Source organism: Capricornis sumatraensis, chromosome 7 (assembly GCF_032405125.1).
Source record: "Capricornis sumatraensis isolate serow.1 chromosome 7, serow.2, whole genome shotgun sequence".
NCBI lineage: Eukaryota > Metazoa > Chordata > Mammalia > Artiodactyla > Bovidae > Capricornis > Capricornis sumatraensis.
In genome coordinates, this window is record NC_091075.1 from 62,958,757 (window position 1) to 62,973,193 (window position 14,437).

At 39.1% G+C, this 14,437-nt stretch overlaps 1 protein-coding gene across 7 annotated transcripts in view; it reads left to right on the forward strand.

Annotated features, from left to right (window-relative positions):
* LIMCH1 (LIM and calponin homology domains 1) overlaps positions 1–14,437 on the forward strand; it is a 355,643-nt gene that overhangs the window by 319,795 nt on the left and 21,411 nt on the right. For all 7 annotated transcript variants that reach the window (XM_068975297.1, XM_068975298.1, XM_068975304.1 and 4 more), the window contains 4 exons: positions 3,569–3,656; positions 4,770–4,933; positions 7,086–7,191; positions 11,460–11,500. In XM_068975297.1, coding sequence (XP_068831398.1) covers positions 3,569–3,656; positions 4,770–4,933; positions 7,086–7,191; positions 11,460–11,500 — 399 coding nt within the window. The remainder of the gene's footprint in view (positions 1–3,568; positions 3,657–4,769; positions 4,934–7,085; positions 7,192–11,459; positions 11,501–14,437) is intronic.

Sequence of the window (14,437 nt, forward strand, 5' to 3'; positions counted from 1 at the left end):
TTGTTAGAGTTCCTTATATATTTTGGATATCAATCCCCTATTGGATGTAAGATTAGTAAATATTTTCTTCCATTCTATAGATTGACCTTTTGTTTTATTCTTTCCTTTGCTGTGCAGAAACTTTTTAGTTTGATGTAGTCCCACTTTTTATTTTTGCTTTTATTGCCTGAGCTTTTGGTGTCAAATCTAAAAAATCATTGCCAGCACCAGTTCCAGGGAGGTTTCCCCCTGTTTTCTTCCAGGAGTTTTGTGGCTTCGGGTCTTACTTTTAAGTCTTTAATCCATTTAGTCATTGATTTTGGTGTACGGTGTAAAATTTCATTGTTTGGCATGTCAGTATCCAGTGTTTCCAACACCATTTATTGAAAAGACTGTCCTTTACCCATTTTGTTTTCTTGGTGTCTCTGTCAAAAATGAGTTGACTGTAAAAGAGTGGGTTGATTTCTGAGTTCTCTGTTCTAGTCCATTGATCTTTGTGCCTGCTTTTATGCCAGTACCAAACTGTCTTGATTGATGTAGCTTGGTAATATAGTTTGAAATCAAGACATGTGATGCTTCCAGCTTTCTTCTTCTTATTCAAGATTGCTTTAGCTATTTTGGGTCCTTCGTATTTCCATATGAATTTTATAGTTGTTTTTTCCTATTTCTGTGAAAAATACAGAAATGCCAGACTCTGTTAGAATTTTGATAGAGATTGCATTAAATCTATAGATTGCTTTGGGTAATGTGGATATTTTAATAATATTATTTCTTCCAATTGATGAATATAAGAAAATTTTCCATTTATTTGTGTCTTCAATTTCTTTCCTCAATGTTTTATCATTTTCAGCACACATATCTTTGACCTTTTGGTTAAATTTATTCCTAAGGATTTTTTAAAATTTAATTTTTGTATAGTTCTGTATTGATTTTGTATCCTGCGACTTTACTGACTTCATTTTTAGTTTTAACATTTTGAGGGAGTGGGGAAGTCTTTAGGGTTTTCAGTATACAGGATCATTTCATCTGCAAACAGGAACAGTTTTACTTCTTTATTCCCAATTTTCATGTCTTTTATTTCTTTTTCTTGCCTAGTTTTTCTGGCTAGATCTTCCAGTACTGTGTTGAATAGAAGTGGTGAGAGTGGGCAGCCTTGGCTTGCTCTGATCATAGAGGAAAAGCTTTCAGCTTTTTTCCATTAAGTATGATGTAAGTTATGAGCTTTTGAGTTATGGCCTTTATTATGTTGAGGTACATCCTTCTATGGGCTTCCCCTGGTGACTCAGTGCAGGAGATGCAGGTTTGATCCCTGGGTTGGTAAGATCCTCTGGAGAGGGAAATGGCAATGCACTCTAGTATTCTTACCGGAAATATCCTATGGACAGAGAGGAGTCTGGCAGGCTGCAGTCCATGGGATCATAAAAGTCAGACATAAACTGAGCAACTGAACAGCATTCTTCTATACCTAATTTGTTGAGAGTTTTTATCATGAAAGGATGTTGAATTTTGTCAAGTGCTTTTTCTCTTGAGATGATCATATGATTTTTATCTTCATGGTATTAACATGATGTATCACGTTTATCAACTTGCATATGTTGAACCATTCTTATATCTTTGCATAAATTTTCTTTATTTTTAAAGAATTAAGTAACACTTTCCAACAAAGCATTAACTTTAAATGGCTTTCATTTTTTGTAACTTGAAAGAGAAACTTTGATTTATGAGTAAAATATGTATACTTGTGAGAGACCAATAAATTCATAGGTTTTTGAGAACCCGCAGCAGTATTTTACAAAGTATTTAATAATGCCTTTTCTGAAACCAGTTTTATTCTTTCTCTTAAAAACCTCTTAAAATTTATAAAATATTCATACACACTTTAAAAATTGAACTTAAGCCCTTTACAATAAGACACTGTTACTAAAAAGCACCATAGTCTTTAACTTATTCTCTTTGGTTATTGAGGGATATTCTAGCCCACATTTAATTCAGACTTTTATTTATTTTTCATTTACTGTAATATCACTGGGGGAATTTTGGAATTCACTCTAGAGTCAACTGGCTTCCAACTGAAGGTAATTTAAAGTTATACTGATTTTGTTTTCTCATTACAGAAGCAATACATAACATAGTAATCATGGAACACTTTGGAATACAGAAAATACATTTTAAAAGAAGAAAAAGTCATCCAAAATTTAAGAACATTAAAAATAATCACTATTAACATTTTAGTGTATTTCCTTACTGTCTTCTTATATAATTTTCATATACTTACTAGCAAGTATGTTTGTGCATACACATAGCATATATAAAATCTTACATATGTAGGCATCATACTATATGTACACATCACATTTTCTTAACATTAGATAGTATTTTCACATATCATTAACTATTGCTTAGCACTTTTACAACTACACACTGTTTCCTTTTACGGATATACAGTAATTCATTCGACCATTTGCCAACTGTTGGTCATTTAGGTTGTTTCACATTCTTTTAAGGTTATTAATTCCATCAAGCATAAAACTGATACAATTGAGGTACTAATGAGGGAGAGGAGCATCATGGTGATGTGCCAGGTGGTTAGACAACAAGTCAAAGAGTCACCTTAGTGGAAGAACAAGGAAGTAAAGGGCAACCTTGGGCCCTGGTTGTAGAAACAGGAGGAGATGCACATGAAGACTATTGTGTTAGACTTGACAAAAGATGGACCCTTTTGAAGTATGAGTCAAGAAACACTTCAAAGATTAGTTTGTATGTTGGGGAAAACAAATGCCATAAACAGAAAGTATCAGATTTGGAGGATGAGCATCATTTACCATGATGCTGATGGTCAGCTCAGCTGAACTGAAGCTCTAATGGACTCTCGGGACTGGAGATGAAAGTACAAGTCATAAAGGGATAGAGAATGTCGTGATGAATTCATGGGAAAATTGGATGCATTTGAAGGCGATCCTGATGGAGGCAAATAGTTGAAGTTTTTAGGAATGACCCATATTTTAAAGGAATAACCAGTAAAAGAAGAGGAGGAAGGGAAGGAAGGAGAGAGAGAATGGGGATCAGAACTTGGGTAACAGAGAGTTGCTGAGAGCCCAGGAAGGGAGAGAACTCTGGGAGTAAAATGCACAATGCTAAGTGCCACTGGTGTCTGTGCTGAAGGCAAGCTACTGAGAGGGTAATTGCAACCTTGAAATATTTTTTTTTTCACTGGTGAAATGACCCTAAGCCAACTTTAAAGGCATTTGGGAGCAAGTGGGTAGAATCTACGATTTTGAGAATTCGGTGGTGAAAGGAAGGGGAAAGTGGGGATGTGCATTGGAGGCAGTCAGAGAGGCTGGAGTAGTGGGTGTGTGTGCTTTCACGATGCGCTGCCGCTTCAGCACTTCTGTTCTCCTTTGCGGAACGTCTCCGGACAAAACCAGCCTTTCACGTGAAGCTGCCTTGGAAATAGAAGAGTCTGAATTCATATAGGCAGCTTGCCTTGTTGGCCTAAAGATTACTACTTGAAAAAACAGAAAGGAATCCTTCACGCTTTAGAACCTTCAAAGGGATAATTTATTCAAGGTGGGAAAATCTTTCTTTTTAGGCAACCACTGAAGAAACTGAAGCCAACAGTCAAGATGAAAATGATGGTGAAGAAACAGGAAAAGGGAATACAGAAGTTGCCCCATCAGGTTTGTTTTCATAACAGACTAGGTTTAAAGATAAATCATAACTCTTAAACTATATTGAAAATAAAAAGGGTAATGAATGAGGCAAGTCTCTTAACTGGTGTGGTTGTCCTGCCACCTAGTGGCATCCTGGGGGAATGATTTATCTTGTGAAAAAGCAAGGCTTTATGCATCTTTGCTTCCTTCTTTTGTTTTTGAAAGTTCATCTCCATCATTACAAAGAGATTATATTTCTCAAAATAAGTAATGCTAAAAACTTAATGTTATATTTAACACAGTAATAGCAATAGATACAACAGATCTAAAATATATCATAAAAATAGATCCTGAAACAGCAAAACTGGTGAATAATTTGAAAGAATAAGATAATGTAGCAAATATGAATCATAAGTTCAAATAGAGACTCACTCTTCCTAAAGCAGTATTTCTCAGTATTTTAAACACATTTTTCTTTTGATAAAACATGAAAACATCTCATCCTCCTTTAATACCAAATTATTTTTAAACAGCATCTTAAAATAAATGAAATGTCATTACTAAACATTTTAGCATATACTTTTTCAAACTAGACTGTACCTCCACACTTCAATATGCCCCTTCAGATGGTGACTTTTTCACCCACTTTATATATTCAAGAACACAATTTTCATTGCATTATATAAACTACACAACCCTTAACACATTCCAGTTACAAAAACTTGGTGTTAAAAAGGAGTATTGAAATACAAAAGGAAGAGTCAGGTTGCCACTCATTTGGATAGAAATTTAGATAGAAATTATCTGTAAATGTTCTCCCATCCAACCCACCTCTCTTAATATTCTATGTCAGCATTTTGTTTCATGTAGTGTTATTCATATGTAAACTGGGACTCTTATTCAGAACTTAGGTTTTCATAATGGTATTCTTTGAAATATATGTTGCTTGATTTTTTAAATACCATGAAAAAGCCTAGCGAATCCTAGCATCCGAGGCTCTTCTGTACCTCTTACCGCACTGTGATCCAGCTCCAGGTTGCCCGGGACAAGATATGTACCCAGTGTGCATGTGGTATGGCAGAACGGAGCCTTTATAGAGTTTTCATCTCCTTTATGTTTCTGAATGTAACTCCATTTCAGAGCCACAGCTTTTTACAACAACTGTGACCAGATCCAGCCCGACCGTGGCCTTTGTGGAGCTTTCGCCCAGCCCTCAGCTGAAGAATGAGGAGCCAGAAGAGAAAGAGCAGAAGAAGCCAGAAAATGAAATGAGTGGCAAGGTGGAGCTGGTGCTGTCACAAAAGGTGAGGTGGACTGAAGCCGATACGCCTGCAGTTCTTGCGGCTTCTCGCGGCTTCACGCTGCTGCCGGCTGCTGCCGCGGCACCACTTCACAATGAAGGTTTATTTTCTCTCCGGATCTTTTTTGCTATCTTTAAAATGTATACTTTTCTAAAGACAAATATAATACATGTTCATTGGAAAAAAAGAAGTGTATGTAGAAGGATGTCTGTACAGTCCATTTCGGCTGCTATAACAGAAACCCATAGTCCGGGTGGCTCATAAACAACAGAAATGTTTCTCTCAGTTCTAGAGCTGGGAGGTCCGAGATCAAGGCACCCGCGGATTTGGTGTCTGGTGAGAATCCGCTTTCTGGTTCATAGGCGGCCATCCTTTTGCTGTGTCTTCACTTGGCAGAAGGGGCAAGAGAGCGCTCGAGTCCCTTCTATAAGGACTATGAAAAAATTGTTTTCAAGGGTTCTTAACTCTGTGTGTGTGTACATACACGCACCATGGACCCTTTGTCTATCTGGCAAACAGTGCTCTCAGAATAATATTGTTTAAACCATAAAATGAACAGGATTACCAAGTTTTCCTTGGTATCAAGTGGTACAAAGTACATATAATCACAAGAATGCTTCTCTGTGGACCCCAGCTTAAGAATTTCAGCTAGTTGATTAGCAAATGGAATAATGATCTTTGGACCCAATGCTTTTCACACCGTGTGAATTTCTCCTTTCCCTATTGCACAGTTATCTTTTAGAGAAAGAAGGCAAGATGATGACAGTGGTTGCAATAGCTTTTATTTTCTGACTTCCTTTGAGAGTGTTGCTTTTATAAATCCAAGTAGCAATGCACACAGGCTGACCTTTTACATAGTGGTTATTTTGAGCATTTCTGCTGATGATTAACTATTTCACTTACAGTCAGGCTTTATCTGACACAGGTTTGTGTCAAGACTCCACTATGGGGAAAATGGTATGAGGTTAAGATTTGAGGGTTGTCAACTTTGGTAAGTCTTGGTCTTAAGTTTTGCTGCATGTTTAACACTGAAGTTCATCTGGACACTTGCTTGACCTCCATAATACAGAATGACTCACTGTATTGTCCTCAGGATTCCACTAGGGTTGAATGTATTAGAGTCATCAAGAAAAATAAAATCCTACTGAGAAGAAATTCTAGACATTGAATCATCCTGAGGACCAAACAAGAGATAAGCTTATGATGAAACAAGTGCTCTAGAACCTCACTGACCCACTGCCCATCCAATTAATCTCTTCAAGGCCACCAGCCAATGAATCAGAGAAGGTCCTGTAAGAGCTGAAAGGACATGAACTGACACAGCCACGCTTCTCATGCCGATCTCTGACTCTTAATATTAGCTGTCAGTGTGGTTATCTGTTCCGTCAGCAATCAGTTGATTAGAAGCAACAAATCGGAAGGGGTTCTACCAAAGGCCATTCAATAGCAATAACCAGAAACATCTATTTTTACAAACCAAACATAAAAATTTTTTAAGCCTGTAATTTTGGAACTATTTACCATAAGGTTATGTGGGCTAACCTGCTTCAAAAATCCCTTAAGGGCAATGTCCCTGTGGCACTGTTTGATATACGGTTATTTACAATAATACTTCTTTGTCAACAAGCACAGTATATTGTCTTTAATGCGCTTTGCACAACTTTGTGGGAAGTTACGTAGCATCTTAAGAATAATGCCCATTAGAAGGTAATATTACTTTAATATTTAACACTAACATAGTTAAAAAAAAATTTTTAATCTTATGTGGAACGTCTTACTTCCTGACATTACAAATTCAGTATTATGTAGTACCACGAAACTGTGGTGAATTCCAATGAGAAAACAAGACAGAGTGATGCATAATCTCAAAGACAGAACGTTGTCTTCTGAGTCTGAAGAAAAGTGATCATCAAATTTGAAACAAAGTGATCATCAAATTTTTATGCTGTAGCTTGACTTCTATGAAAAACTGAACTCTGTATTAATGTAGAAAGCATGAAGGGGGTTTGGAGGAGGGACAACATTTTCTATTTATGCTTTCAATGTTTGGGCTTGTTTACGTATGTAATGGCCGTGGACCCTTAAATTTTATTCCACCTGTGCTCTTGTTAATGGCCAGTACCTGTGATGTTTACATCTGTTGCCTGTGTTCCAGGTGGTAAAGCCAAAATCTCCCGAGCCAGAAGCAACCCTGACGTTTCCATTTCTAGACAAAATGCCTGAAACCAACCAGTCACCTTTGCCAAATCTCAATTCTCAAGGTAAAAAGAAGGAAATGTTTTGTTTTAGTTCTACATGTTCTGCTGGGCCCATTTGTAGTGAAATAGTCTTTATTATAAAGACAGATTCCTTGTTTTATGTTGATGTACCTTTAGCTGTTGGGTTTTCCCAGAGTCCATGACGGCTGAATTAATAACATCAGAATGAGATCTGGGGCTACATTCTTTATTTGGCTTAACCAGGAACCCCAGATGCTGGGACCATTTTGTCAGACACAGTAGGGCCTACACAAGTGTTTAATACCTGAAAATAGTTTGTATTGCCTCTAAAATGTTTTAAAAATTACAGGATAAAAAAATCAATAACATGAATAGTTTTATCATGTCAGCTTCATTAATTGTTCATTATTAATCTGTAGTCTTCTTAAAAATACTCATTTAATTTGAAAACAATTGACAATGATTTGACCATGATTTTGGAAGGAAGTCAGATTTCCTTACTCCATAATAGTTCCTGGATATGCATGATTACTGAGAAATCATTCCTGATCATAGTTTAAATGTGTTACTCATAAGCAAAACTTTAATCTTTCCAAAAATCTTTAGGCCAAGAATATATATATATATACACACACACATATATATACACCTATTGTACATATATATATAGACTGAGGATATATCTTAATATAAATCATTTGTTTGATACATTTGAATATATTTGATATAATGTGGAGAGTGGTAGCCTCAAAAAATATTGGGTGTTTAGGACCTGTGAAGGTGTTAGAATGACAGTGACTACTGCAAACTCCCCAGGGTTTTAGGCCCTGTTTACTTGTGAATTTACCCCCTTGGCTCTTTAGAAGCCCAGCTTGAATCCCTTTACCTTGGTAAGGACTGCATGTTCCCACGCCACTAAAAAGCAGCCTTAAGGATGCGAACAGTGAAGGGATGGGTCTTGAGGATCCGTGATTTGTAGGGACTGCTTCACAAGAGACAGACCACTGGCTTTACTGCTGTGAGTTCTTTCTCTTTACCGGTGTGATGTGAAAATGGCTAGACTTCAGGAGGCAAAAACTATTAAGATTTCTTGTTGTGTTTTTTTTTAATGTACTTTCCCTAGTATATTTTATAGATTTATCAATCCAGGCAAAGAGAGATTGTACAGGTCATTGTGACTGGGGATTTGTTACTTTTCTTTTCCACGCTGGGCAGCTGTTTGGCAGAATCTGAGTTGGCTTCCGTTAGTCTTTGTTGACAGCTGGGAAATAAGTTAGGCTCTAACTGCATAACAGGAAGTACTCGGGAGGGAATTAATTGGCACAGGTACTGATGATCACTAACTTCTTCTAAATGTGGAAACAAGTTTAATACTATCTGCAAAGCATTTGATTCAAATTTGTCAGCCCTCCTGTCCTGAAGGGAATGGACAAAAATAAATTCTCCCAACTGGGCCAGGAATTGTTCACATTTAGATTTTAATTCTGCCCTATCTCTAGCACTTTTTTTGTACAAAAGTAATATAAAGAGGAAATAGATATTTTAAGCCGTGTTAATTAGTTTTTCTGTCTTATGTATTTTTCCGTCTCATTATCTGTTGAAAGGCATTTCAGTTTTGTAAAATGTGCTGTTGAATTAAGGGACTTTACTTCATGCTTCATCTGAGGCGAATGATTAAAAAATAACATTCAGTAGCACTGGAGCATTTCCAAAATCATTCTTCAAGATGAGATTATATTTGTCATACACGTGTTCCAAGTTCTTGTCTGGCTCATGGAACTGTAATTACAGCTGCAGGCTCTGACAGAAGGCCCACATTCAGATCCTGTCTCTTCTGGTTCTTATCTGTGTGATTTTACCCACTAAGTTCTTTCTAATCTCTGTCATCTGTAAACTGAAAATAATAATAGTTCAAACTTCATAGAGCCATTGGACGAATTAGATAGGATAAACAAAAAAAGAGAGAGAGAAAAAGCATTTAGCTTAATACCTGGCCCAGAATAAGCACTATAATATAATCTAGGAGCTGCAGAACAGTTGAATAGGAGTAGAAGTGTAAAGCAAGGTGCCAGGCAGAAATAAACCTTTCTCAGATGCTCTCCTGCAAAGAGGAGTGTTTGTATTATAGATATAGCTTAAGCAGTGATTTTCAAGCACGAGTATGTGACAGGGTCCTCTCTAGGACTGGTTAAAACACAGACCTCTGGGCTCCACCCCTGCCGTGTCTGATTCAGTGGGTCAGGCCTGGGGCCACAGTATTTGCATTTCTAGCAAGTTCCCCAAGTTGAGGCTGATGCCACAGACACAGGGATCATACTCTGGAAACCTCTGGCTTGAAGGATGTGTTTAAATTGTGCACCAAGGACATCACTGGTAGATGTAAAAGTAACAGTGATACTTGCTTGGTAAGTTCTTTCTTTGTTTCTTTCAAGAAGCAAAAGGCCTCTAATCAATGTATTCTTAAAAGACATGATTTGTCTTTAATTTGGGGGGAAGTATAGGGCTCTGCCCAGATAGAAAAAATCAGTGCACATGTAAGTGACTAGTCAGAGGCTGCACATCAAGTCCAGAGGAGCCTGTAGGGTTGGGATCAGGAGTCTGGGAGCCACACCTGATATTCTATCCCTAGGACGTTAATGTCACCACCATTGCCACTGAGTCCTCTGTCTCTCGGCTGATCAGACAGGCTACCACAGACCTACTGGAGGCCCTAGTGATGCTCCACAGATTTCCCTCCAACATACACAGTGCATAAATAGTCTCTAAATACTCCAAAAACATTCATGAAATGCATTTAAAGATGACAATTTCCTTTTCTCAACTGTCTCCCAACAGTAGAAAAATAGCTCAAATGGATGTTTCAGGGAAATATGTGCACATTTTAAAAACTGATGTCTTTATTTGCATCGAGAATGATGATAGATGAGCCCAGCACAAACGTTCAGGATGCAAATGCTTGCCTTGAGCTTCTGTCTGTTCGCTGCTACCCCATTAGAGATACACACATATACATCCTTTGGCTGCACGCATATGTAACTGCCACCACAGACTTCCATAGTAACCTTTATAAAGTGTATAAAAATAATTGAACTCATCTCTCCTGTCTTTTATATTTTTTCTAGTGCTCTCCAAAAGCAATGTCAGCTATGCATTTTGCCCTTGCATAGCACATTCTCCCTCCATATTGAGATTCAGCACCTTAAAGTATGAGCCCTTAAAATCCAAACCAAAACCAAACAATAGCATAAACTTGCCCATCTATGGACTTTTGTCCACATCTTTGGGTTTTGTGTCTGTTTTATTGTGATACTTAGATTCTTAAATACGGGTACTTACAAAGAACATCTATGACAGGGGTCCCCAACTGGGACTGGGGGCACAGTGGGAGGTGAACAGCGGGCGAACAAGTGAAGCTTCACGTGTGTTTCCAGCTGCTCCCCATTGCCCACATTACTGCCTGAGCAGCACTTGGGAGCACAGTTCTATTCAAGTCTCACCCCTGTTTTCATGGTTTTCTGTTTGTTCTGTTCTGCCATCTCATCTAGAGTCGCCTGGCACTGCCAGCATTCCGCTGAGAGTTCAGAACTCTTGGCGACGTTCCCAGTTTTTCTCGCAGTCAGGTAAAATGCATACTGGGGAGCTCTGTTTCTTTTGTGAAAAAATCCGTGTTGTGGGCAACCAATGCTATCTGGTACTTTTCTTCACTTCTGATTCCAGAGGGGGCGTGGAAGACTTGTTTCGGGCACACAGTTAAGCAGAGTTAATTCTTTGATATCAGCACCAGTTAATACTAACATTGGGAGGAAAATTCATGGAATTGTACTTTGATTTTGAAAATCCAAAGAAACGATATTTACCTCTTTCTTTATGGTCCTCTTCTTCTTTTTAAATAAAAATTAGAAGCACTTAGCAGGAACTGGTTGCGGTTCTCTTGTTAACTGTGTCTCCCTTTCTGCCTCCTGATGACATCCGGCCCCTCTGTGCGCTCCTTCTCCACATGAGACGGGGGGTGTCAGTCAAGCCAGAGTGCGAGGTGCATTAAAAGCAGCACTCCGAGGGATAGATTTTGCTTCCTGTAGTCTGGTGCTCATTGATGTAATCAATCGTATTATACTGGTCGTGACTTCTCTTGGTGATGGGTACAAGCTGCTTCAGAGGCCTGCTTTATGATTCTCTAGTGCTCTTGGCTTACCAAAAAAAAGTTGGTTTGAAGCTGACATAGGAACCACACTTCACTGAAGAGGATCAAAAAAGAAAGACAATTAGAAGCTACTCACCTTGTGATCTGTTTTCCCTTTCTTTCTGTACAGTGGATTCTCCAAGTAGTGAAAAGTCACCTGTAACTACACCTGTAAGTAGCTCCTGTTAAGAAATAAGATCATGCATTTAGTGGATTTTAATTTATAAGGTATTTAATTCACTTAAGATTCAATCCGAAATAGGCTCCAAACTTTTGATTAGAAAAGAATATTTGTAAGTCGTGTATAATGCTGTCAGTTGAATCATGAAGAAAGACATGAATTACCGTTTTGCAAAGTTGAAAACAAAATGGTGAGTCAGGAAAGTAAAATCAGAAACAACCGAGATAACGTCGTCATCTCGGTTGTTTATATTTGTAAAAAGTAATAAAATATGTAACTTCTGTAGGCATTCAAAAATCATTTTTAAATTTTTTAATTAAAAAAAATTATTTTTCAAAACATTTTTTCTCAGTGGGACAGTACAGTAACACAGTGTGCTATAGGGCTCAGCCTGGACCATGTCTTTGTGACCCACGCTGTCTGAGTTATACTCCTTACAGTCAGTATCTTGAATAATATTAACTGTACATTTAGTTTTCAATTTTTTATTTTGATGAAATTTAAAAAAAAGCTTTTGCTAATTAAAATGTCAAGACACATGACACTGTAAAAATTCCCTGCTCCCAAATTATGCCTGAACACTCTCTGTAGACCTGACTCTTCTCTGAGCTGAGTGTTTCTGGTGCCGGGCCTGTCACCCTTACTCACTCTCTGAAAGTCCCATCGGATCTGGAGCCTTCCTCTTCAGGACAGTCAACGGTCACATTTCTGGAGCTCCCCAGGTGTCACCACACAATCATTGTTGTGCCTTTGATTACAGACTTGCTAACCATATGACCCTGAAGGTGCTATATATCTTTTCTGAAACTTGTCTTCCTTGATCATACAATGAGATAGTAATACTTTCTTTTCAGGGTGCTACGAGCTTCATTTGAAATAATTACACACAAACCTTTAGCATAGTGCTTGATACATGAGCAAATCCTTCCCGATGGCTGATCCAAGAGGCCCACCGTAGCCAAAACTAATTCTTCTCTGTGGGTAAATTGTCTCACCTTAGGAATTCCCAAGTGCCTGTGCAGGATGGAGAAGGGTCGCAATCACCCAGTATAACATAATTCATTGATTTCCATTTTAATGACACAGGAACAACACTGTCAAATTGTTCTTGTCCCCCCTGGGCAGGGGTGGAAAGAAAGGGTGTCCTAAAGAGATACATTCTTATTTCTAAGGTATAGAAAATAGAATAAGAAAGAGACAAGTTACTGATCTATATAAGTGAATTCCTTGAAAATGCTGACCTAAATTTGATGTTCTTTTGACTTTTTGTGGCCATCCCTACCATTTGCAGGACCCACAAGCATGCGTATCGGTTGAGGCCCACATTTCACGTCTATACATTAAAGCTATGAATTTTTATAATGTTAAAAACCAAGCCATACTCATGGCCTGGCTGACATTCTCAGCCTGAAGATGCTTCACGACCAGAGCAGCACTGTGCTCCTGGGCGGTAGCCTGACCCACTGAGGGCAGGGGGGGATGGCAGGTGGGCTGCCCCAGGTATCTTGGGCAGTCATTGAGGTGAGGTCGCTCAGTCGTGTCCGACTCTTTGCAACCCCGTGGACTGTAACCTACTAGGCTTCTCCGTCCATGGGATTCTCCAGGCAAGAATACTGGAGTGGATTGCCATTTCCTTCTCCAGGGGATCTTCCCGACCCAGGGATCGAACCCGGGTCTCCCGCATTGGAGGCAGACGCTTTAACCTCTGAGCCACCAGGAAAGCCCCCTTGAAACCTTGGATGAGATCGATTCCGTCCTGCCCCGCAGGCAGCTGCCGCAGGTGGAGTCTGCCTGCCACCTATCAGCCCAGACTCTTTCCCCTCCTCCCTACTCCCTGACCCTCACCTGATTCCTTCTCAGGATTCTGAGACAGTGCTGTGTGGATCCCAAAACCACCTCATCAGAACAGAGGGGAGTGAAGAAGCACAGTTACTGGGGAGACTTCATTTCCTCAGCACCTATTCTGGGTGACAAGGGAGGCCAACCTTAAATACAGCAGTCTGTCCACTTCGGCTGACTTTAGGGACCAGTTATGATTTTTCTTCCCCCTTGGACTCTCGATCTCATTCATCTTCCATGGCCCAGGTGCCCACCTTGGTTTATGCATCCTGCTCCCATTATTTCCATTCACTCACTTGATTCCCCAAATCACACTCACACACACACACACACACACACACACACACACACACACACACACACACACACAAAACCTGTTTAAAAGGCCAAAACAAACTCAAACAGGGGCTCTGTATCAATCTAGAGGGGTGAGATGGGGCAGGAGATGGGGAGGGAGGTTCAAAAGGGAGGGGATATATGTGTACCTATGGCTGATCCATGTTGAGGTTTGACAGAAAACAACAAAATTCTGTAAAGCAATTATCCTTCAATAAAAAAAATAAAATAACATAGGGAAAAAAAGACCACACACAAAAAAAGTCTTTGTGTTTGAATGTTTCTTATGCAGGCCCTGGGCAGTTCTGCTGAGATAAGCATGCCTATTTGCTTGACCCCAGGATCAATATACAGAATGTATCTTATGCTCAGGAGCGTGAATACATTTAAGAGATCACTGATAAGAGAAAGGAAACAAAAGCCTTCCCATGCCAGTGGCTAATTACTTTGTGTTTTCATTAGCTCCAAAAAGGTTCACAGAATCATACTAGCATTCTGGAAGGAAACCAAAGATGGACTAAGGCTAAAAAGTGGTTTCTGGGGAACTTCCCTGGCAGTCCAATAGTTAAGACTGCATGCTCCCAATGCAGAGGGTATGAGTTCAATCCCTAGTCAAGGAACTAAGATCCTGCATGCCAAGTGGCAAGGCCAAAGAAAACAAGAATAGTTTCTGCCAACAAAGAGTACCTTTAGATATGGGAAGACTTCTGCTTCTGCATGTCCATCTGAGTATCAGACTGGGAGCTAATTGT